The 26,581-nt window shown below is 36.9% G+C and overlaps 1 protein-coding gene across 2 annotated transcripts in view; it reads right to left on the bottom strand.

The window, feature by feature from the left end:
- Window positions 1-26,581, bottom strand: part of RANBP17 (RAN binding protein 17) — a 251,866-nt gene that overhangs the window by 107,140 nt on the left and 118,145 nt on the right. For both annotated transcript variants that reach the window (XM_034778119.1, XM_034778120.1), the window contains exon 15: window positions 1,915-1,988. In XM_034778119.1, the coding sequence (XP_034634010.1) occupies window positions 1,915-1,988 (74 nt within the window). The remainder of the gene's footprint in view (window positions 1-1,914; window positions 1,989-26,581) is intronic.

Here is a 26,581-nt window from a genome sequence, read left to right as displayed (position 1 = left end):
CATTTATGAATATATTGAATAGGACTGGGCCCTGTTCAGACCCCTGGTGGACACCACTATTTACCGCTCTTCATTCTGAAAACTGACCATTTATTCCTACCCTTTGTTTCCTATCTTTTAACCAGTTACCAATCCATGCGAGAACCTTCCCTCTTATCTCATGACAGCTTACTTTGTTTAAGAGCCTTTGATGAGGGATCCTGTCAAAGGCTTTTTGAAAATCTAAGTACATTATATCCACTGGATCCCCCTTGTCCACATGCTTGTTGACCCCCTCAAAGAATTCTAGTAGATTGGTTAGGCACGAAAACCATGTTGACTCTTCCCCAACAAATTATGTTCATCTATGTCTGACAATTTTGCTCTTTACTATAGTTTCAACCAGTTTGCCCAGTACTGAAGTCAGGCTTACCAGCCTGTAATTGCCGGGATCATCTCTGGAGCCCTTTTTAAAAATTGGTGTCACATTAGCTATCCTCCAGTCATTTAATACAGAAGCTGATTTAAATGATAGGTCACAGACTACAGTTAGTAGTTCTGCAATTTCACATTTGAGTTCCTTCAGAATTCTTGGGTGAATACCATTGGTCCTGGTGATTTATTACTGTTATATTTAGTATTGTATCAACTGGTCACGGTTAATCTTATGGTTCTAGTAGGGTGTTTTCCTAGCAATGACAACGCCCTATTGAAAACCATTTGTAAGTCTATATAGACCAGATTTAGAGGAAGCCAATTTGGGAGGGATAGAAAGGAAAGGTGCTCTTATCCTCTTCCATTCCCAGGAACACAAGGAGACCTTTAGAATCTGTGTTTTCATGGGGGCCTTCACATTTTGGAGCAGATATTCCTATTCTTCCCGAGAAACTTTTTTGGTTTGCTTCAGGGGTTAAACCTCAGTTTCAGAGGAAACCCTCTCTGCCTCAGAAGGGAATCCATCGAGCCTTGATATAGGCAGAAAGACAGTGTATAACTTGTAAAAGCCGAAACTTTGGAAGTTTTTCTGGGGCTTGCTGGACATGAGAAAAAGAAAAGTCTGCCCCCAGGAAACCACAGAGGGTGCCTGAGAACAGACATGAAGATATCTGATAATTTTTAGAGGTATTCTTAGAGGGAGAATAAAAAAATCTATTTGAACATTGTGATGCCAGGTAGAATTAATTTATTCAGGCAAGTATCACAAGAGAGAGGGCTGGTGGTTATAATCTTCCATAGCTGCTTCACAAACCTTGGTCATTCATGGTCTCATCCCTGTCTGAATCTATATTTTCTTAAGGGAGGGATTTTGCCCCATTCAGTGAGCTTCCAACTCTTTTCTTTTGAAAATTCTGGAGTTTGACTACAAGCAAGATGTAGCGCTCACTTCCCAGCATCTGTACTGTAATGAGGTGAATATCAAACTGGGGAGATAAGGATGAGCTGCCACCAAAGAGAGTGAAGTTACTTCCGTTTGGCTGCTTGTCTTTCCTGGCTGTTACTAGTGTAAAAGTGAGAGGACTGCCCAGTGTACAAGTGAGAGGAAAGCCCGGTGGCCTAGCAGGCTAAGCCACAGAGAAAAAGGATAGATGTGTGTGGAGCATGTGTACGCACACACACTGAAGATCATAATGACCAATAGCAATATTTTCAAAAGAGAGTATCAGTGGTCAAGGCTCCTCAATCCCATTTTCAAAAGCGTTTTAGGCACCTAGGAGCTTAAGTACCATTGACAGGCAGCAGTTAGGAGCCCAAAGTCTCTTTATAGTGGCATCTAGGCTCTTTTGAAAATTTTACCCCATGTCTCAATTTTTAAAACTATTTCTGAAAACACCTAGAATTATTCTCATTAAAATTCAACCGGGAATTTAATATTTAAACTTTGATTATGGATAAACATTAAAGACAAAACAAAATAATGTATAGAATAGAACTCACATTTTTGCCATAAATGTTTCTAGAACATGGTTGTCATCTGTTATTCCTAAGACTTCTGACATTCGGGCATACACCTGAAAATAAACATTTCAACAGTAACACATTATAGACATTTACAAGTATCAAAAATGTTATATCAAAAATATATTATGCCCTCCACATTCTGTTTATGCAGGCAAAGGGCACAAGCATGAATGTAGGTTATTCTCTAAATCCATCTGGCCCTGGCTAAATCACGTGTATAGATGACTCTCATCCTCCAGATTCAGGAATTTGGGGCTAACAGATTTTCACTCACCCCTGCTTAACCATCTCCTCCCAAACAGATGTGGTAAATACTCACTATAAGCATGCACTTACTCTGTGGTTCAGTGAGCAAACCACCTCCTCTCATGGAGGTAATGGCGCTTTATAAGCAGCCTCAATGGGGTGCAGCAAAGCAATATCTTCCACCACTCTCTAGCCTTAGCAGCATCGGTGTAAATGTTGCTCCCGCACCTTAGCTTACATTTGTTAAGTTGTTGCATTTTCACTGATGTAATCAGGTAGAACTACGCATTCCCCAGTTATCCAATTGTGGGCTTTCCCTTTCCTTCCAAGTAACGTAAAGACATTAAGTTGTGTGGTTTTCAATCACCCTTCATTCCAGGTCCAGGACATTGATTAACTCTCAAGTTTTCCTTATATTCTGCCAGTTAGAGGGATCTGTTATTATGACTTATCAATCGGCAGGTCAAGTCAGATACAGTAGCATTATGTCTCACAGTTAGCATTACTGCATGTTCTTGACAAACTTTGGTGACATTTTTAGTGACCACGAAAGTAATTACTTAATAGAACTCTACTAGAATCTGAAACAGTGAGAATAGGCGCTTGGCAAAATTCTTCATATTGTTCTGCCAGTGCACCTCATTTTGAGCTACAGCACCCCTGCTTTTCATTAAAGACTTGGGCCAAACACCACTCTACCAACTAGTGCATTTTAGTTCAGTCCTGAAGTATTCCTATTTTAACCCTAAATCCCACCAAAGAAAGGAGTACCAACTGTATGAAATTCTGCCATATTATGTGCTCAGGGCAAGTATGTATTAAGATCTAGGATGAGAGCACCAAAGTCACAACATGTGTAACTTAAGCCACCCAATGATGAAAGACTGGTGCCATCTAGCTGCCAATTTTATTCTGAAACGTTACTTATCACACTTATAAATTGCAATGAATTACAGATATTGAATACTTCTGGGAGGATATCAGACTTGTTTATACCTATTTCCACTGCTGCTAGTGATGCCACCCCATCAAGTCACTCTTAGGAAATGCCAGTATTTAACTCTATGATGGAGTAAGTAGATATGTTTTCATATCCTACAGATTTCAAATCGGAATGCAGTAAAGTCATGACAAAATCCAATTTGTGCAATAACTGGAGATGCCAGCAAGGATATATTTATTTCCAGTATAAGTAAAAATGTCAACTTTTAATAGGACTATCATATAATGACAAAATCTTTGGTGAACTAGACAATTGGAATACTAAAATTCTTTATTATAGACAGTACAATCCCTCCAAATACCTTGAAAAAAGTAATGTCAAATATTTAAATATATTTAATATTCAAAACACACAGTCTGGTACTTTAATTGTAAATACTATGCCACTGAAACAAGTTATACTATCCAATTTTGTGTGTGCAAAAGTTTAACCTCTGTATTTGTTTTCTACTTTTTCCACATCAAATCTTTTCACCAGAAAGGTTTGCGTTCCTTACTAACATATATTGATATTCAGATGTTTTCCTTCCTGTGATAGGAAATGCAAGCACAAGTGCTCACCTGCTATATTAGCATTGTGTTCTGTTGTCAAACGAGGCTCTCACCACATCAGAGTTTACCAAATAAAATACTGGAACAGCAGTCAATGTTGACAAAGAGCAGTGCTTTAATCCACAATTATCCGTGTAACTCTTACTACTCCTTTTATCATCCATTAGCTTTGATTCCCATTATCCCATCAAGAACGGTGTCAACGCTTTTGTCCCTGAGGATTTTCTTCAACTACTAGGATCTGACAGCCAAGCTTGAGTGCTAAACAGGATCATTACCTCTTAAATCTACTTATCTGATCCACTGAATAGTAAATTGAAAAGCTCATTAACAGCAACAATTTGATTTGTTTTCACATGTGACAGGGTCATTTTAAGTCAGTGTATGAATACTGTGCTTGTTTTAATGACTACTACACATTTTGTAAGATGACATAAATCTTTAGCAAATTTGCAAGTAGATAATGAAGTGGTTAAAACCCATCTTCAATAAACACTAGGTAATACGGATATAAAAAATCGTTAGACAACCTTAATCATAGGTGTCACTGCCAGCACCACTTATTTCATACTCTCTCTCTCTCTCACACACACACACACACACACACACACACACACACACACACACACACACACACACACAAAAATCTGAACAAAACCAGGGTTTGCTGGTTCCAACATTGCATGCTGGTTTTGTGTTCCAACATTTCCCAGACTCAAGCAATTCCTTCTCCACCTACGGTGCGGAGAACGTAATAGTGCAGTTATGTCACATTTTAGGTTAGCTTTCCTTCTGTACCCCAGTAATCTTTTCCTTCTCAGCCAAATATTAAAATTTGCCATTTCGAGAGGAAAGTGGCAATATCCTTATACAGTATCGGAGATATTAGTCAACTACACAGTCTTACTTGGATTTAAGGTTTGTTCTGAAACTACAAAATTTTAAACATATATAGTGACATCATAACCCAAAACAAAATACGCTTTTGCGTTGAGAAACTCCATAGTTTTGGCCTCCATAGCAACAGAATGCAAACATTGGTAAGTACCATTTTCTCGGACTCCTGAAGGTAGTCATTAGTCAGCTTTTATGTTTGGACATTCAATGAGTTACAAAATTTTAACGGAAGACTATGGAATGTATTCAAGGAGCAGAGGGTAATATTGCCAGTTGGGCCTCCGGGTGATGTGACATGGTCCCTTGAAGTGCCCTCATTTTAAACTTCCAATTTAAAATTGAATCAGGTTCTTGCGATTTCTCTCACTGGGTTAAATATAGGTGCCATATATGTACTCAGTTGGGTTGAGCCACAGAAGAATTGCATGGGGACATACTTTCATGAAATACCTGCATCCTAAATCACCCTAGGCAGCAGTATCGCACCAATACTGATGCATTCAGGCCCTTTTATAACACTTACATTAGTGGGAGGATTAATCATAATTTGGAAGGAAACCACCAAAGGAATAATTAATTTTCTGCCATCTTCAGAATTTTGAATACTCTTTTCCCAGCCTTGCCCAATATCGCAAATTCACATGCAGACCCAGCATCAGGTTATAGAGCTGTGTGGTCATGTTGTAATATCACCATAATGTAACTGAACTTCACAATAAGAAAATGAAACAACACCAAGTTTTGAGGTTCCCAATTTAATTCTGGACTTAGCCGTTCTGCAAGCTGAGCTCATGGGATGAAAATATGGGCAGGCTGTAACTTCATCCTACATTGACAGAGACTCCTTCATTGCCACGCAGACTGAAGACTGTATAAAGAAAGCACTGGCTAGGATCTTTGTTTCTATGATTTCACACAATAAGCAAGTGACAGATAACACAGTAATCAAGCAACAGAGAAATGGGCATGATAGTGAAGGGAAGGCATGTGGCCAGCACAGTAAATAGGGTAGTAAATGAATAATATTGTCAGAGGGAAAGGAGCACGTGTGGGATGAGGATGTTGTGAACTAAATGTCAAAATATACTTTCTTCATCTGTACCATTAACACTAACTCAATAGTACTTAGAGGTTTACAGTAGACAACAGCTGAGCTTGTAAACAAGTGAGGGCATATTCTGTGATCCAAAAGACACTCTAATTCATCAGCTACTCAAATTACATATTGCTACTCTTTCCCCCCCAACTAATTTGAAGTTTATTTGCTACACTATAAAACAGGAAGGGAGAAAAAGAGGGAGAAATATATAAATACATGGGCAGAGACAACATTTCATGAAGCAACTCGCTTGAACTTAATTATAGTTTAAGAAAATATAGAGATATAATATAGAAAGTATTGTAAAAATTAAAGTTTTATTACTCTATGCTCATGTAATCTTTTGGCCCTAGATATGTTTAGCTTTGTTTTTTGGAACTATCATTATAACTCTGAAGAAGCTAATTATGTCAATCCTTAAATGTGAAACAGATTACAGAACTGGGAAACTCAGAATATGAGTTCCTAAAGGTTGTATGGCTATATAATGACAGTCACAGAAATTCAATAACGGCACTGTATGGAATGTACTCAAATGCACCACATGAAACAAATTAAAACAGAGAAATGAATCTCACACACTGTGCAAATAAGAAAATACAAGAAAATGTTGATTCTATATGTTTCATAAAAGATGTTATAATGAATTAAGATTCTGGATAATGAATCTTTAGAAAACTACAGTAAAGTTATTACCCTTAGGCACACAATAAATGCTTAAGATGTTATAATTTCCTGATACTCTCCAGGCCTTGCTACAGAGAACAAGTACGAATGTAGAACACAACATTAAAGTATTTTGTCATCAGATGCTGAGGGCAAAACTAGGCCTTTACTATTTTTAAGCCAGCTGGGCAGGAGCCAAGTGGTAACAGCTGCAAGCTTAGCCTTGAGCCATGATGTTAATGCAGAAGAGGTGGGAGGGGAGGAGTGGGATGGGGTGGGGAACTACTCTGGAACACTCCTCACTATTTTTCCAAAAAGGAGCAGTATGAGCCTTCCTCAAGTGTATGCTGGTCACTTACCTAGCCCTTAGTTTGGAATCTTGCATTTATTATGAAGGGGCTAGTGGAGCCAGCCCAGTCCCTACATATCCTACCAGTGCATCCCAGGTCAGGAGCTGAGTGCTTAAGTTAGACACCTAATTAAATGGCTTGATGTTTAGAGGCTTCTGAAAATCTGAAAAATACATGTGCCTAAATATAGATTTAGGTGTCTTTAGGCACCCAAAATGAGATTTCCAAAGTTGCCTAAGGGAATTGTATGCCCAATTCCCAGTAAAATCAACAGGAACTGAGCTTCCAAATCCCCTCTCAATGACTTTGAAAATATGAGCTCCCAGGTTTAAATAGTTGGTCTAAAAAGCTAAGAGAAAAAGAACACGACACATAGAGACAAACATACAGGACAGAACTGCTAACTTCCCTACTAAATAGGTCAAGGAATTGACTACCAGGCTAAACGCCATTCAGGACAGTAAGGAGAAGGGACTGAGATAATAATTCAAGCTTTCCGAACTCATTTACCTGTATCTGAGCACAAAGAGGAGAATACTGTGGAGGCCCTGAACTATGTCACCAAGAATGCCTGTATTCCTGAACAGTTACAACATGGACAGGGACTTGTCTTAAAAAGTGAGATCTCAAGATCTCCAGCTCAGAGACCAGGCCAACAGAATATGCTGAGTATTGAAGTGAGCCATTTCCTCTTTAGCTGCACGTTTAGCTCCCTAACTTAGGAATACGATACAGATATGGTGGGGGTAGGGGTGGGAGGAGGGTTGGAAAGTAAAATAGGTATTTATGACCAACTTTCAACCAGAATCTGTGAGAACAGGGGACGAGGTGACCCTCTGGGGGGCATCAAAACACCATTCTCCCATTTGTTGCCACCTGCTCCCCAACCCAACTAGCAGAGGAGGAAGGGTACTGATGACATGAATAGCATGATACATTTATATACTGGATGAATATCGAGTTTAATAAAAATGGCATAGAGGGATCCTTTGCCTGGCATAGGCATTCTATAAAATGACATTTTAAAATAGTAGTTAGTGACTATAATAATCAGAATACTGTGATTGCAACTCAGCTGTAGCATCAGAGGAAGAAGCCTGAGCATACTGTACATATATGTATGAACATCCCTTTCACTCAGTGCCAGCATCAAGGGTGCTCTCTCCCCACAACACTGGGGGAATGTTTTATCAGAAATGATAGAAATGATGTGGTCATCTGCACAGCTTCTGATGATATCAGCACTTAATACTACCATCATGGGTTGTTCTTGTCCCACTCCCATTAGCTTACTTGGAGGAACAGGATTCACAGGAAACCATGGTGCCAGGATTGCAAATTCCCCACCTGTCCATATGAAGTGTGCACTTCCCACTTGAGAGAATCTTTTTCTTTTTAATGGAAATTGCTTTTTATTTAATCAAATTTCTCTGAAGTGGGGAGTGAAATCCACTCATTTTCCTCATCCTGCCTTTGATATTTCCAATCTCTTCCCAAGGTCTCTGTTGTCCCCCTGCCTTCCATCTTGAAGGTATCTGCCCACCTTGAAGGCACACTGAGGAGAATAAGGAGTTTCTTTGGAGAGTGATTTGTATTTCTCATGCTTAGTGCAAAACTATTGGGACTGCTACTGGACCAGGCCTATGGTTATGGGTGCAGCCCAAATATAGGCACCATATTCTTTGGACAAAGTTTTCATTTTTATTTATTACTGAGAGGAAAAAAATCCAATTTTGCCCAACCTCACAGTTTAAGAGCTTGAAAAGTAAGAAGCACTGCTGAGCAGGAGTTCACTCTGAAACAGAAAATTAGGCTTAATTATACAAATTGACATTTCTGAATCTACTACTTGGTGCTAAAAAAATTATGATGCATTGTGACAGTGGAGAGTAAGAAACCAGTGTAAAAAGACTACAAAGCAAATTCCATTCTGTCTTTATATTGGAGTAATAATCATAAAAAGAAGTTGGATGTTCAATATTGGAGCAAAATATTGAATTCTTAAGCATTAAAAGGGTTACACTTGATCTAAATGAAGATGCCAGCAGACACTAGTTTAACGGTAATTTGGATGGTCAATATACAAGATGTATCCATGGCCCTTCATGTTATTGAAGATAATTTAAGTTTTTGATCTCTTTTCTTTTTCTACTAGAAATTTTAATTGATCTATTAGGCCTTCGTTTAGCCAAGCACTTAAGCACATGCTTAACTCTAAGCACCTGGTTAAATCCATCCCTATTAAGTAAACCACTTAAATATATTTAAATTGTAAATAATACTTTGTATATTTACTTAGTCACTATCCATCGTGGAGTTTTTTTAATTGCATTCTCTCACTGGCTTCCATCCTCCATCTGTTTAAGTATGTGCATTTTGGTGCACATTTGATCAAATATTAGTGATTCTCATCAAAAGTTCTATTAATTTCATACCCATACCCTTCTAACCTTCTTGCCTAAATTTGTAGGCTTTCAATGTCCCACTCTGTGGCAGCAGTTTCCAGGTGGTGATCAGCACCAGATCAGAGATTCAAGTTTCATATGCAGTCAGGTATTTAATGGGAAACCTAAATACTGCTTTGATATCCTTTAATGATTGAGTTTAACCAATATTATATGGACATGAGAGCAAATTTCACTTCAGTCAGAAACTGCAAAGGGAAAGAGCTACATTTATTCAAAACTAGTGATATCAAGGGGTTATATTCCTACTTGCAGTTATAGCTATAAAAAGATGGTAAACTAAATTCTACTGTAAGTGCTTAACTTTATCTAGATCAATGGCACACTCAGAACTCTGATATGCATTACGATTTTGTCAGATATATGTAAATAATAAACTAATCATTTAAATGATAATGGTCTATTTATAGGAAGTGTTCAACATGTGCAATTCCCACTGACCTCAATAGTATCTGCAGGTGCTGAGCACCTTTCAGCATCAAGCTCTAAGTATTTGAACCTTATCAGTATCACTTGTTTTAAAAAGATTTTGTATTTAAGTTGTATATCTGACTGCTTTTTGCACATTTATCCCAAGGCATTAGGGGAGGTGTTACAGTCCCCATAGCTAATACTAGCAATTTGAACAACACTCTTTGGCAAGCCAGAAATAAGATAATTGTTCAACATAGGCTGGCTCTTCTGAAATACTGGAAGCATTGCCTGTAATTATAGACATCTGTCATTGCTAGCCACTCAGTAGTAACCCTGACATCAATATACAACTATAACACTAAACTGCCTGCAGGCATAGCAATGGAGGCCAGATACGAGAGGCGGGCAATCATCTGCTTCATCCAAACTATCTGTCAAAGGTTTCCAACCACAAATAGCTCTTACATTTTGTATCCTTAGGATAATGTGTTGATTTATTTTAGATCCTCTAATATTTACAATCTAGGCCATCTACTAAAATAAAGAAACAAACCTTATGGCTAATGGAGGCAGTTACTGTTCAAAATCATCATGAAAGGCCATAGCTCACTACTCAAATGTTAAACATTGATGGCTGTTTTGAACATGCATCTTTGTGTAAACTTTTTCTTTTAACTACATGTAATTATTTTCAACTGCTATTCACAATGGTAAATACTGTCTCATTAGCCAATATGTTGTCAAGCTGATCTGAAGAAACATTTATATTTTAAACCTTTATGTTCTTTTCTAAGCTGTACAAGTAAGTCTCAATGTTCTAGGCGTCAACACATGAGCACAGGAAACAGTTAGCTTTCTATGCAGTGTTATCCTACATGTACTTCTGTGTAAAAGTAATTAACATCCATGATTTACAAGCAGTGCGTATGCATAAGATACTTCATTCATTCTTGACAGGTGGCTGAAGTAGTTTCTTAATCAGGAAATAAAGTTTATTGAAATGTACAGGTAGCTGTAGTGTCACATTTTTAAAAAATGGAAGCTGAAAATTATGTTGAATCCCTTACACTTCACTTTTTTCCTTTTGTCCTCATTTTAAAATAATTCTCAGAAAAGAGCAAAAAATGACTGAAGGTTTAAACTAATTAAGAATTAACATCCTTACAATTATCATAATTTGTTATTAACAAAAACTGAGATTTCCTAGTAAGATCACAACAGCCTGTGCTGAAGAGAAACTATTAATTACTAGACAGACAGTTAGCTTACAAGTGAGCTGCATTTTAAAAACCTCCTTTAAAATACAATTGCTAAATGCCTTACAGTGCTGTAATGTGAGACAGGTTCAAATCTTATTACTTCACTGAAATTAAAACCTAAGTTTTAATACTGTTCAAGTCGAACAATGATTCCACACTTTATTGCTTTTGAAATCCCTTGATGATCATAGGAAAAAATGCCCCCGAGAAAAAAAGACTCTGTTTTCGATAAACAGAAAATACAGTTTGCACTCTTAGCCTCTTTGTCATCACAAAAAAAGGATTTAATGCCAATTCTTTAAAAAAAGACTTTTTTCACAAAATGTGCACCTTGTGTGCCATTTGTAAAATCAGTTCACTTTCTTTTATTTATTACTGCAGCGCGGCAAGGCAATAAAGCAGCTACTGATAGCTAATAAATTACATGCCTTTTAAAACAATTCTCCAGCTACAAAAACTTGTAACTACAAAGGTTTACATTTACATGGTACACCATGTGAAATGTCTGTATTTATGTCCTATTAGCCACGTTAGTAAAATCTGACCCTTTACCTAACAGTTGAGGGTAAAACAGGGGTTATGAATAAGATTAAACAGCATACAAAGAATAACTTTCTTGTTTAGGCTTTTCCTAAAAAGTATACAATTGAATATAAAATTTAGCAGATGGTTTGGTTAAAAATCATTTATGTGAAAAATAGTTTAAATAATATGTATTTTCAAAGATGTCCTTCAAACCACCTTGGTGAACATTGGTTTTTCAATTATATTCCTCAAAACTAGCAGTTATTTATTGTTAAAACTACCATTCCCAGTCGGTTTTCAATAATGATCACATGTATTTATATCACATGCAGCCAAAAAACCCAGTATTCCTATTTTTAATGAATTATATTTATAGATCCCTAAGCAACCATTTTTGGGTGAAAAACAGATTTTGAAATACATTAAATGTAATCTTATTTCATTATCTGTATACCTTCCATATGTATATATTAAATTAATTAAGCTGCTCTTAAATAATGTTCTGCCTTATTACAACTAGTATAAGCAATTACATCTAAACTATGTACAAACTGATGTGCATTTTGTTTTTGTCCTATATTATTTTTTAGTCGATGTACTCAGCTATTTTCATACACTTGTTCTTTACTATCTGATTGTCTTCTAAATCATTAAGCTAAGCAATACATTCTTTTAAACTGTCTATCATGATGATGACAACATATTTATAAAGTATTGCCCTGTTATTAATTTCCTCCATTTCCTGCTATTTTTGTAACATTAGTGGCTTCGGTATTGCTTTGTCCATGTAACTTTCTTCCTACATAATGCCTCTAAAATATCAATTCATTTTTAATTATGTATAAAGAATAATCTTACTCACCCTCTCCCCAAAATAAAACCACACATATACTTATAGCAGGGGTTCTCAAACTGGGGGTTAGGATCCCTCAGGGGTCGCAAGGTCATTACATGCGGGGGGGGGGTCGCGAGCTGTCAACCTCCACCCCAAACCCCATTTGCCTCCAGCATTTATAATGGTTTTAAATATATTAAACAGTGTATTTAACTTATTAGGAGGGTCGCACTCAGAGGCTTGAGATGTGAAAGGGGTCTCCAGTAAAAAAGTTTGCTCAATTTCTTTTAACTATCTACAGTATATTAGTAAATGTGCTGCATAATCTTAAATTCCTTCCAAGATTTATTTCCAACATCACTATTAATGTATTTAATGGAGATGTTATGGGGCAGATTCTAGAGTCTGATTACGCTGTGCTTGGTGGAAAATGGGGTGGAGCACTTGGCTCTAAGACACTTTTACACTCCCTTTACCGGGACCACCACTCCCTGGAGTAATTGAGGCCTTCCTGGAGTAGTGTGTATTATTTCTTTACATGTCGCATATATGCTCAGCACTCTACAAGACACAAATATAAAGGTAAAATATTCTCCAAATGAGCTCAAATTTAGGGAACAGAAAAAAGAAGCCATAACCATTAGGAAACCAAGAGAAAGGACTAAACAAAGCAAAAATGTGGGGTGTCTGACATAACTTAGTATACACATTTGTGGAGGGTCAGAAAATAGGTGTGACATTAACAAGGGATACAAATGAAGAGAGAGCAGGGGCCTGGCATATTTGGACTAGGGAGATGTTCCATGCAAAGGAGGATGCTGGGAAGAAGGCACAAAGACAGAGAGACAAGGAAATCACAGATGTATTGAGGTTGGTGAAATTGGAGAAATGAACAAAGACACCATTAAAAATCACATTCATTGGGATGGAATAGTGTAGGGCTTTGAAGGCAAAGATAAAGGATGAAATTCAGGCCCTGCTGAAGTCAATGGGAGTTTTGTCATTGACTTTAATGGAATGAGGATTTCACGCAAAAAGTTTAAACCGAGGAAGCCAGTGGGGGATTAGGCAAGGGGAGTGATGTGGTCTGATCTATGGATGAATAAGGGCTTGTCTACGCTACCCACCGAATCGGCGGGCAGCGATCGATCCAGCGGGGGTCGATTTATCAGGTCTTGTATAAACCCAATAAATTGACTGCTGAACGCTGTCCCGTTGACTCCGGTACTCCACCAGAACAAGAAGCGCAGGCAGAGTCAATGGGAGAGTGTCGGCAGTCGACTTACTGCAGTGAAGACACTGCGGTAAGCAGATCTAAGTATGCTGGCTTCAGCTACGCTATTCATATAGCTGAAGTTGATCTACCCTGTGCGGTAGTGTAGACAAGCCCTAAGATACTTGACAGCTGCATTTTGGAAGGGTTGGAGGGGAATGATACGAATATCAGGCATTGATTAAAACCAGATATTGACCAACCCAGACATTTTAGCCTTGAAACATGACACTATCTGTAAGTATTATGGGGTATGCAACTCCTAAGGTGAGTATAGCATGGGTAAATACAAAAAATCCATCCCATTGGCTCAATCAGCAAGGATCCTGAATATAAATGTATCAATATTTAAATAGGTTACAAAAGTAATAATAATCGCACAACTGACCATGGCAGAACTGTGAATGGAACCCAGGAATCCCAACAAATAATTATTTGGGTAATGTACAGAAAGTCTTGCAGTTCAGCCTCTACTGTAGGGTCCTCTGAAATATGTGGCAATAGCTGCAAGTGGTATGTGGAGTGAAGTATGCCCTAAATTCTCTTGCCTGCATTCAGAGAACTGTGGACTACCACCAATGTTGATAATGAGGGAAACTATACAACAAACAGAAGAGGGCCGACTTTGATCAAATCACAATAGAGTGAATAGTTGCAGACTGGCTATTCAGAAATAGGATCATGGAGGTACTGTACCATCTACATTCGTTTTCTCCTGTTTAAGGAAAAGATTTTAAAAATAATTTAAACACAAATTTTGCTAATACAGTTATGTGCTGGTTGATGTGCGGGGAGCACAGTCTTGTTAAAGTGATTTTTATAAACTAAGAATGGGAGTGAAAAGATACAACTACACAGCTGGAAAATAGGGAAAGCAAGAAACACAACACTTTCTCTTTCTATCCTATTATTTTCATAAGGGAGGAGTTGTCCAGCTGTGTTACAATCCCTTCTTTCAATCTTTTCTTGCAGCTACTTCATAATGCCTGCCTAACTCCCTGCCCAGACAGGAGCCAATCTAACTTCCACTTTAGTGTTTTTATTTTACATTCTTAAACATTTTGATTACCAGGCATTTCTGACACAAAATACATAAGCAAACCAATTCCCAGGTAAGACTGCCACTTTGTTCTCTATCTAAAACATTTATTTCAATGTACTGGAGCAAGTATGGTGTGGCTCATTTCTGCTCTCATTTACATCAGTGTAAAGCTGGAGTAACTCCACTGACTGAAATGGAGATTTATACAGGTGTTATTGAGAGCAGAAATTGGTGCTGTATGTGTGATTTCTCAGAGTTCTGAGGGCTCAGCAGACAAATCATCAGTATGTGCTATGATGTCTAAGCACAAAAGACTAAGTTGATATAGCTGGGTTCAGAATTTCCTTTTTTATCTGTCTCAAGTCTTTAAAGCTTTATTATTATTTCTCATGCGTAGCAACATATTGAGATTCTAGCTGCTAAATCATCAGATTTCTCTCTTTGACCATTTAGGACCCTCCTCCTTCTCCCACTGAAGTAAGTAGAAACCCTCTTCCTTTTAACTTCAATGGAAGGAGGACAGGCATCTGACTCAGTATCATCTGAATACTTTGTGTGATATGTAGAAACAAAGAGACACCTTCACTGACACACCGTGCACTGACATTTTTTTAGATGTTAAATTAGTAGAAAACTCCTTTACCATAACAGACATTTAGGTAAGAATAAACATCTGCTATAGACAATCTGCACACTCATTACAGTGACAATGCTAACTGTTAAATTTCTAAATATATTGAGAAAGTGTTTGTACATAAGCATGCAGATATTCAGTATACCACAAGCCCCATAAAGTGACTCATTTTAGAAATAAATGATTTAGCACTAGGAGTCAATCCAAGGAAAATGAACCATCCAGAACTTTCAGGAACAGTTTAACATGCCAAGAGATATAGTGGCTCGTGTCTCAAAATAAGTCAAGTAGGTAGCATCAAGTCATTTCCTATGCAGAGGTAAGCCAAATACCACATGTGCATGTTCCTAAGTGCCTGAATCTGTAGATGTGCAGCCACTACATCTACATTTTGATTGCCCTTTTCTACATGATGCAATCAGTTTGTAATATGATTGATAGTAATGCCTTTTAATAATGTATGGAGCATATTTTTAGTATGTTCTGCTGACTTCTCAAACCAACAAGATAGATTTGATTATGTGTATATGATATATAATGGAAAACTCTCAAATACGAGACTAATCTATATGTCAGAGAATCTGAAAGACTAAGAACTAAACAATCTCTTAACTTGTCCAGTATGTACTGATGACTTGTACATTTATTATACACTTCATTTATCTTAAAACGAGATTTTAAAAATTAATTTTGATTATTCAGCTATGACTTAGCACAGACATTTAGGTGTTTATATAGGTAGCAGTGAACTAATAATATTCTAAAAATTAGCAAACATTCAACAAACCAGCATTGAATCTCTTCCTGAATAAAGTGCATGGAAAACATGTAGGTGAATGATAATAAAACAGAGTGTGCCATTACTTTTGAGAATTCACTCAAAGATGGCCCACAATATTTCAGTTACTTAAAACATCATTTTCTGTGCATCCTGTCTTTAGATATGATGATATTTATAGGGTATCTAAAATAGACCTAGAAATTAAATATTCATTCCAACTTTTTTTCCAGTACAGATTATTTTGTTTAAAATATTGTATTATGTAACATTTGCTAAATACCTTCTGATAAATAAGTCTTTTACATTCAATAACATGTAAAATTCACACAAATCATTTAATACTTAAACAGACATAAAAAAATGGCTCAGATATAAATTGTGTTCCCAAAAGGCTGCTTTCTCCATAGATCTACAAGCCTGGAGTAACAACTCATCACTAGTGAGAATACTCTGGAGAAATAATAATACAAACACTTCCTTATGGCCTTCCATAGTTCTTTTAGTTCTTTTGAACCAGCTTGGAACACTCCATAGTCTATGGCATTCAGTGAAGAAGATATTGATGCCACCTGTCATATAGCTGTAATAAATGGCTTTTCTCCATGCTCTGGAGGACCGGCAAGGGATAGAAGAATGAAGCAATTATCTATCCTTCAAATGACATTTTAGAGATGCATACTAAATTCCAAGAGGAAGAAAGCTATGTTAAAATATTATATAATCATTACGTAATAACAGTGTTATACCAGTACAACCTATAAACCTACTCTATTTTATTCATACATATACTAGTCCACAATATGCAGGAAAAGTTTGCCAGTAGCTCAATAAAAATAACCTAACCTTGGGAGGATTTGAGTACTTTTACGAAGAGCTGATGAACACAGAGAATAATCCAAACTTTGTATATTCTGCAATATTTCCAGGCTGTGGAAAATGGTTATGTATAATATAACTTGTGCAATGTTCACTACTGACCATGCTATTGCTCTGATAATTGTATAGTCAACTAATCGTTGGCTTCTCATTGGTTAGATGGATATGCTTTCTGCCCTCCTCTACCCCACTTATGTAAAGAAATTATCACACTTGCACTAATATCCCTTAAGATTTCCGAAATAAATGGAATAGACTGAAAGATTCTGGGGAAAAGAACTTGCCTGTCCTTTTACTTTAGAAAAACAGAGCAGGAATTTTCATAGAAGAAAACACATCTTCCAGTTCAAACATTTTCCTCCTTTTACAGAAGCTGCTCTTGCAGCATGCTCCAAGGGCATCCATGCAGATTAATTCAAGCTACTTCAATGTTAAGCATGTCACAACTGGTGCAAAACAAAACAAAGCAAAACAGAAACAAAACCAAAAACATAATTACTGCGAAATAATGAGTTATAAACCCTGATGGTTCTTGCAGACACTCAAGATATTCTCAAGAGTAACTTACTTCACCTGAAAATTTGTTCTAGTTCTTGACTCTGTGAGGTACTGAGGAAATGGAGTAGCTTTTTTCTCTGAAAAAGAATCAAAAGGTAGGCACGGAGGTGTTCATCTAAATCATCTCAGAACATTTAACTGATTTCCACAAGAAGGTTCTCTATTTCCAACTCCTCTTTCGATGTTTATTGCAAATTGCGTAGAGACACTGACGGTCCCCAAATGAATGGGCATGACATCTAGTGCACTGGACTGTCACAGAAAATTTTCCCAGGATAAAGTAGTTTCTATTATGGGACATAGCTTCATTTCAAAGATTCTTCCAAATTTGAGATAAGACAGTCTGGACTCTAAACATTTTTAGTTTGGGAATCTTTTTTTTTAACCCCAGCTAATGTGGAATGCCTGGTTCCAAATTAATTTAGATCGCTTGCTCTGTGGAAGCAAGCACATTGATTAGATTAGATTCTGGTCCATGATACATTTCCAGACAAACAACTGTTAGAATAGAGTTATGGCTAAGTGAATATTTCAGTAACATATGGGTAAACATGTTCCAGCGATATTGAAATTATCTCCAAACCAAGCATTATAAACCCAGGATGCTCAGTTAAGGTTTTAATGATACTTTAGCAAAGCACTGATCGCAGCTCCAAGGGCTTACTCAGCTCCCTTGACAGTGCTACTTCAATGAGCAGTGTCGCTGAGACAGGAGTGGCATGGGGAGACTTTCAAAAACCAATGCCCATGCTAGTAAGCAGCCACTGAATCTTTAAAAACGGTGCCAGGTGGGCCAGTTAATCTGCCAATGAAAACTCTTGATGCATGTTCAGTCTCTCTCATACCAGTACTACAACCAACAGAACTGTTACCTGCAAATTGGCCAACGAGGAAGAGTAGTAATTGGTTGAACTACTTCTGATGTCATAACAGCCCTACCGGAGAGTTTCCCGAGCCTGTCGGTAGCCTATATTATAGCAATTACAAACAATTGCTAATAATTTAGATTAATTATAATCTACTTTCTTCAAATATAGTTTGTGCACAAAATTTAAAATTGATTTTACTTACATGAAGTGTCTTGTGTTACTTGTTCTTTATGCAACAAAGAAAACAGGAAATAACCACATCGGCAGTTTGTCCCTCATAATTGTGTTTACTAATTGTACACAGTGTACAAGGCCTAGCTTCTAGAGCTGGTCAATACATTCCCTGGGAATGTATTGATTCTAGCGCTGTCAAGTGATTAAAAAAACTAATAGTGATTAATGCACAATTAAAAAAAATAATTGTGATTAATCGCACGATTAATCGCACTGTTAAATAATAATAGAATACCATTTATTTAAATATTTTTGGATGTTTTCTACATTTTCAAATATATTGATTTCAATTACAACACAGAATTCAAAATGTACAGTGCTCACATAATATTTATTTTTTATTACAAGTATTTGCACTGTAAAAAGCCAAAAGGAATAGTATTTTTCAATTCACCTAATACAAGCATTACAGTGCAATCTCTTTATCGTGAAAGTTGAACTTACAAATGTAGAATTATGTACAAAAAAAGTTGCATTCAAAAATAAAACAATGTAAAATTTTAGAGCCTGCAAGTCCACTCAGTCCTACTTTGGCCAATCGCTCAGACAAACAAGTTGCAGGAGATAATGCTATCCACTTCTTGATTGCAATGTCACCTGAAAGTGAGAACAGGCGTTCGCATGGCACTGTTGTAGCCGGCACCACAAGATATTTACGTGCCAGATGTGCTAAAGATTCATATGTCCCTTCCTGCTTCAACCACCATTCCAGAGGACATGCGTCCATGCTGATGATGGGTTCTGCTCGATAATGATCCAAAGCAGAGTGGACCGACATATGTTCATTTTCATCATCTGAGTGAGATGCCACCAGCAGAAGGTTGATTTTCTTTTTTGGTGGTTCGGGTTCTGTAGTTTCCGCATCGGAGTGTTGCTCTTTTAAGTCTTCTGAAAGCATGCTCCACCCCTCATCCCTCTCAGATTTTGGATGGCACTTCAGATTCTTAAACTTTGGGCCGAGTGCTGTAGCTATTTTTAGAAATCTCACATTGGTACCTTCTTTGCGTTTCATCAAATCTGTTGTGAAAGCGTTCTTAAAATGAACATGTGATGGATCATCGTCCAAGACTGCTATAACATGAAATATATGGCAGAATGCAGGTAAAACAGAACAGGAGACATACAATTCACCCCCAAGGAGTTCAGTCACAAATGTAATTAACGCGTTATTTTTTTAACGAGCATCATCAGCACAAAAGCATGTTCTCTGGAATGGTGGCCAAAGAATGAAGGGGCATACGAATGTTTAGCATAACTAACACTTAAATACACAAAAGTGCCATGTGAACGCCTGTTCTCACTTTCAGGTGACATTGTAAACAAGAAGCAGGCAGCATCATCTCCTACAAATTTTAACCAAACTTGTTTCTCTGAGCGATTGGCTGAAGTAGGATTGAGTGGACTTGTAGGCTCTAAAGTTTTACATTGTTTTATTTTTGAATGCAGTTATTTTTTTGTACATAATTCTACATTTGTAAGTTCAACTTTCATGATAAAGAGATTGCACTACAGTACTCGTATTAGATTAATTGAAAAATACTATTTCTTTTGTTTTTTATAGTGCAAATATTTGTAATAAAAAATAAATATTAAGTGAGCACTGTTCACTTTGTATTCTGTGCTGTAATTGAAATCAATATATTTGAAAATATAGAAAACATCCAAAATATTTAATAAATTTCAATTGGTATTCTACTGTTTAACAGTGCAATTGTTTTCATCGCGATTAATTGTTTTGAGAAATTCTCTTTCATGAGAAGAAAATTCTCTTTTCTGGCCAGTTCTACTAGCTCTGTATAAACACTGCCACTCTGGCAGATTTTTAAATACAAACCACAGAAAGCACCACTAGAGGGCTCACAAACTGTTTAAAGGAATACCACCCAAATACTGCACACTACAGAAAGTCTGCATTAGTCGCTTACTCCACTCATCCACTAGTATTATAACTAACATATTTCTCTAGCGATGGATAAGAAAATCCACAAATGTGAAGAAGGGGAAAACGTAAAACTAAACTACGACTGTGTATAGAAATATAACAATTAGTTTTATCCTCATCCATATGAGGTTGTGGGGGGAAAAAACAAGAAATGTGTACAAATATGTCCATCAATCATTAAAGAAAATACGATGAAAGCATTTGATTTTGTAGCCAAGTGATAAGGTCTCAGAGTATTTAATTTGAAAAACTTAAGCACCAATTTTCTATATTTTAGACAAAAAAATAATACTAGTTGATCTTGACAATGGATGTTGTCTGACTCAAATATCAACTAAATAAAAATTAAGACTAACACAACAGTGTGAGAACAAAATTAACTGTCTATGGCAGATGAATCTTCCATTGCACCTGTCCTCCACTGTACAAAAGAACATTAGCCTGCCACTGATTTTTTTTTTTTTGACATGATTTATCGCCCACTATTCTTTAAACTTGATAAAGCAAATTAATCTTTGATTGCAGGAGCCACTGGAGGTTGTCATTAGTCATGTAGTTTGGTAAGGCTGCATGTGTTTCATTTACCAGTCACAGAGAAATGAAAGCCCAGCAGCCATCACTAGTCGGTTCAACTGCTTTCCTGATCCACCCAAGAGAAATGATAACAGAATTTAGTACATGGGATTTTAAACAACTGCTCCAAAAGACCCACACAAATTACATCTAGTCCTTAATATTATTGCATAAAAAATGTAGATGAACTTAAAGTTACATTTCAAAAAAGAAAACAAAAAAGTTACTAATGGATAGCAGCTCTATTTGATTCACATATATTTCAAGCTACCAATTGATTTATAGTTTATACATATTTTTGTACAAGAAAATAATTAAAATTAATGTATCATTAAATAATTGTATGTATTGGTTTAAAAGGATGTGTTTGAAAAATCAAGTAGGTTTCACCAAGTTAAGGTCCCTTTGGATACAAAGTAGGCAATTAGGCTTCTGACAAATGTTGACAACCTAAAAGAAAAGCAAGCATTCCAGTCCTTATTACAGCTTTTGCCTAGCACTGGAGTCCTCTATCCAGGCTGCAACACACCCAAGGCCCTTTCCACTCGTACTCTCCTCATACATCCCCATTCATCTTCAAAGCCGTGCTCAAACCCTCGCGTCTCCCCAAAGGCTCACTCTGCCAGCCCTCCCACATCCCCACTCACCCTCTATGGCTCCCACAGCTGCCCCTGCCTCCCCTTCAGCTGGTGAGTGAGGGAGCCGGGCTGGTAGCACTGGAACACAGGAGTAGCTGACAGATCTGAGCAGTTCTACTGGCTAATCGTCAGGGAGTTCAGAAAATTATTCTGAATAAGGGGAAATCTCTTTTGAGGTTTAATTTTAAAATTTCAAAAGTGACCTAATATCTGTGATGTTATCAAAATAGGCATGTACGTGCACAATAGCAAGTGACACAGAAGACAGAGAATGAATGTGCCGCTTAGAGTTTGGGAGCTGTGTTTGTTTAGCTAGAGAAACGCAAAGAACCATTACAAAAACTGGGCAACGTGTGAAAGAGGGAGCATTTTGAAATGGTTCTTCTGAAAAAGTCATTTTCCAAAATAAGTTATTCACTTGAAATACGCATTGGCTGTCTGGGCTACTTTTCAACTAGACCTTGATATAAAAAATCCAAAGTACTGATAATTGTACTGCAATAGTAATGGGATAATTGTCTGATCTTGTCATCTAACTACCTCTCTTGAACTATAAAGGGAAATTAGACTAATCTTCTAGCAATCTTTTGAAGAGCGGTATACTAAGATCCTTAAAATACACAACCCTGAGCAATTTAAGTACTGTATAATTATGATTATTATTCAGTGTATATTTTATTATTGCAATGTTGTAAGCAGGAATAGGACCAAAAATTATTTCCTCAAGCTCCAGCTCCACGTAGATAAGGGTTTCTAAATTGGAGAAGGGAAATTCAGTTTGCCACCTGCCTGGGTTTTCTTTGTTTTTTTTCTAGTTGTGGTGTATTTTAATGTGGAAATATTAACATCGAAGCTATATTTTCCTGTTAGGGATGGGGTTTTGTATTATAGGAATAAAGATAAAGATATGAGAACCCATTGAAAAAGGAAAGCATTTTCAGTATCCTAAATGAAAAAGAATTACAAATCATAGCTCTCTTTGCAGACATTCTAGAAAACAAACCATACAGAAACAGACTTGATTAGAAGTTATCAATAGTAACTTCCAGTAAGAAAGATGCACTTTAAAAAACTGAAGCCTCTACATAGCACTAGACGTTATGCTATTTTGCCTTAGTTGCACAGATAATTGTATGTTTATTTAACACACAAACACTAGCAGAATAACTTACTATCGATATATAAATATACACTTACTGCTTGGGCTCCATTGAGAAACAATAAATTTCACCTATTGAACATTAGCAAAAAATTACATGTGTTTATCATCGGGATTATTCTCAGATTAATAGAGATAAATGACAAAACATAATCAGCAGCAGCTCGGCAACTTAATCATTGCATCTGAGCTATAGGAAGCACTTAATTACTCTCATTTACTAGGTGCAATCTAATGAGAAGGCATTAGCCAAATGAAAAGAATGCAGTACAAACAAACAAAATAGTTATACCATCATTAAAAAGAAACTCTGACAGTGCAGGTGACAGCATATGCAGGATAAATTACCATAATGTCCTAAATGCTGAGCTGTCAGCATGCTAATGCAGTGATCAGATACCCTGGGAATCTCAGCACTATAGCTGTCAGAAACCGGTATCATAAATCACCTCTCTCTACTGTACTGCTCATTATCACAGCTTTCTTATACATGTTTTTCAGAACACTTCAGTATGGATAAGAAAGGAACACTCATTCTTATATGAGACTGTTTACCCTAGTGCATGCATGTTTTTCAGCATATTTCAGTACAGCTATGAAAGTGACACTCATTCTTATATGAGAGACTCTTTACTCTAGCACACATTATCTATATATAACCTTTGCCTTTAAATGGAGACTTGATTTCACAATAATGAGCTAAAATGTCTTACAACAGGTTCTGACTCTTTGCTTTCAACAAATAAAAACCATTAGAAACAATGCAGAAACAGCAGATTTTCCCCAGTTATACAATAACAATGGACTGGGCTATATTAAGCTTGTCTCTTTTAAATGAATATCATTATTTTAAAGTACTTAAGTCTTTAGAAACTATAAAAGCATATACAAATTAGGGAATAAAATCACACCAATATGCAGCATAGCATATAACCCAACAATACCAGAATGCTATATGAGTGCAAAACCATAGTAACATAAGTACAGTAGCAGCAACTCATATCAGTATTACAGGCCATCCACTAGAGAAAGGGATTTGCGCACAAGATGTTAGGAGAAAAGCTATGTCTATAGTAAGTATACATGAATTTCCTGCACATACCTGCCAACTATCCTGATTTATAAAAAGAGTGAACCCATTTTTCTAGCAAAATATTTAATTTTTTTTATCGAGAGTTCAGTAATTTCAATGAAATTAAAAGGTGTATGTCTATTCCAAATACATCTATTTATATCTTTAATTTGTTAGAAGGTCGGCACTATGGTCCTGACTCAGCAAGGCACTTCAAGCACATGCCTAACTTTCAGCACCGGTGTAGTCCCATTGCAGTTGTCTTGTGGGTTGAAGCTGTCAACAGAATTTCCATGGGGGAGTAACCCTTTAAAATTGCTCCAGCATTTAAGAGGAAGGAGAAACTGTGCAGCACCATGTGGTAGGAGAGGGGATTAGCCAAGCTCCCTCCTGCAGAAGTAGAACTTCGGGGGTAGAGGTACATGACTTCAGTAGCTCCCCACTCCTTTAAAGTTGCACTGGGTGCAGGAAGGGCTTGTTCAATACATCCACAGCCTTGTGATTCTCAATTATGTAAACAATTTGAGATTCTGAAAGCTGTGTTGTCTGGTTGGGAGACTGACTAATGTACTAAGTGTGGAAAAGATTGAGGGTGTGTGTGTGTGTGTGAAAGAGTAGGGGAGATGATAATAGCCAGGTCCTGATGGTATCTTCATAGTCCTAGACTACAGTAACTTCTGCTCATACATTCCACAACTAAGCAGAGAACTTACCCTGGACAGCAGCAGCAAGAGCAGAGTGGGAGAACCCTAGGGCCCTGGTGTTCAACTTCCTCTACTACCCCAATACCATTTAAAATCACGAGAAAGCAAACCCTTCAGATAAAGGAACATTTCTATTCAGCTAAAATCATTTCCTTGATGGGAGTTTTTTTTAAATCTCTCCTTGAATTAACCCCCCATGTCCAAAGTTTCTTCCTTTATTCTCTAACATTTTTTAAAGAAACTTTAGGTTATGTTTTGTTGGTGTTTCCTGAACTAAACATGACACTGTAAATAATCAGCTAGACTTGGAAAGAGACATTTTCAAACACAGCCCTTGCTTCCTCTTGATTTTTGTACAACAAACCTTTGAGAGAAAAAAGTGATTTTAAAACGTTAACATCAAGTTAGCTATTTTTCTCCTCAACAAGCATTTTTTCATAATTGATTTTAACCTCACTTTGAAGAATGACATCTTATTTCTTTTTAAAATTAGAATGGTTTTTCTGGTGCACTTATTATTTCAGTGCTAAATCCATACAGTGATCACAGACTACAAACTCAGAAGTGTCTGCAGTGCAAGAGCGAAGAGGGGAAGGGGAAAAAAAGATAAAACATTACTCCAGAACACTTCTAAAAAGAATACCCACACACGTGCAGAAAATTAGGCTCTCTCATCTTGTAGATTGTAAACTCTTCGGGCCAGCGACTGGCATTTACTGTGTGCTTATGCAGCACCGAGCATAATAGCACCCCACCCTGGAAAAGCCCTCCACGGAAGAGTGGCTGCTTTCTAAATATTAAAATAACACAAATATATTTTATTATTTCAAATTATATCAATAATAAAAAAGATAAATGTTCGGGAATGTTGAAAGTTATTTCTTGAATCGGTATTACAAATCTTCTTAAATACAGACAATGGTATTGTGGAAAGAAGTCCAGTGCAAATCCTTTGAGAATAAAATCTCCCCTCAGGATGTTCCCAGAACAGCGAAGCAACATATTTATCAAGAACTTCCAGACACAAAGATTTCGTCTATTGTACAGCGGAGAAGTGATGTGAATCAGAAATAAGTGCTCAAACAGGGCTTCGTTCCCTCTTGTGATGTTTCACATTTGCTACAGTGAGCAAAATAAGCATTTATTAAACTCCCCAAACTGTGACGTTTCAAACACCTGTACATAGTCTAATTCAAATTTCTTTGAATGAACAATGAACTTTTGCAAAGACAACAGACATCATATTATGGATATTTATTTTATTAAATTCTGGTTTAAAAATTAATTGACAATGGTAGCTTCTGGGTCTTTTTAGGTTGATTATTATTTTTACATCTTTTCACACCAATGCTGGTGCACAGGGTGGAACTAGTTTCTTCCATTCCTCTCTGTCATTAGCTGCTGCTTCTATCTATTCTATGGTGCTGAGATAGACTGTTCTGCATTTCCTGCTAAGGGTTCTTCTTTTTAGGTTGAAACCGCTTATATTTTTTTTAATTTAATTTTTCAAGGGTTTCAGGTTTTATGAAGAAATTGATAATTTCTCCAAGGGGTTAAAACACTTTGGCCCATTTCCAACTTTAATTGTTCCATGCAGGGACTACAGTCATTCAGGGTCATGTTCATTTTAAGAAGAATATATTGCTGTGCAACATGGAGAGAGTCTCCTGACGGCAGCAAGAGCTCATGGGGCACTTTGGTTGGGGTGGCAGTTGAAGCCAAATGAAACTGTTGAAGGCTTTTTATTTGCAAGCTGGCTGACAGTCATGACTGAATATCTAAGCCACTTGTTTTACAACTAGTCTACAATTCCATTGCCTAAGACAACAGAATCCAAATAAAAAGGAAGGACTTTTTTCAAAACTAAGAGTTTTAGAGTTCAATCCTAACATCAGAGCCCCTAACTACAAAACTACTAAATGAGAGCTTGAGAATTATGAGCATCCCAAATCATTTTAAATTACCACAGAGAAGCGAA

The sequence above is a fragment of the Trachemys scripta genome, chromosome 8 (genome assembly GCF_013100865.1).
Source record: "Trachemys scripta elegans isolate TJP31775 chromosome 8, CAS_Tse_1.0, whole genome shotgun sequence".
In the NCBI taxonomy this organism is placed as follows: Eukaryota; Metazoa; Chordata; order Testudines; family Emydidae; genus Trachemys; species Trachemys scripta.
Note: the sequence above shows the minus strand (reverse complement) of the source record. Positions and strands in the feature narration are given on the sequence as shown.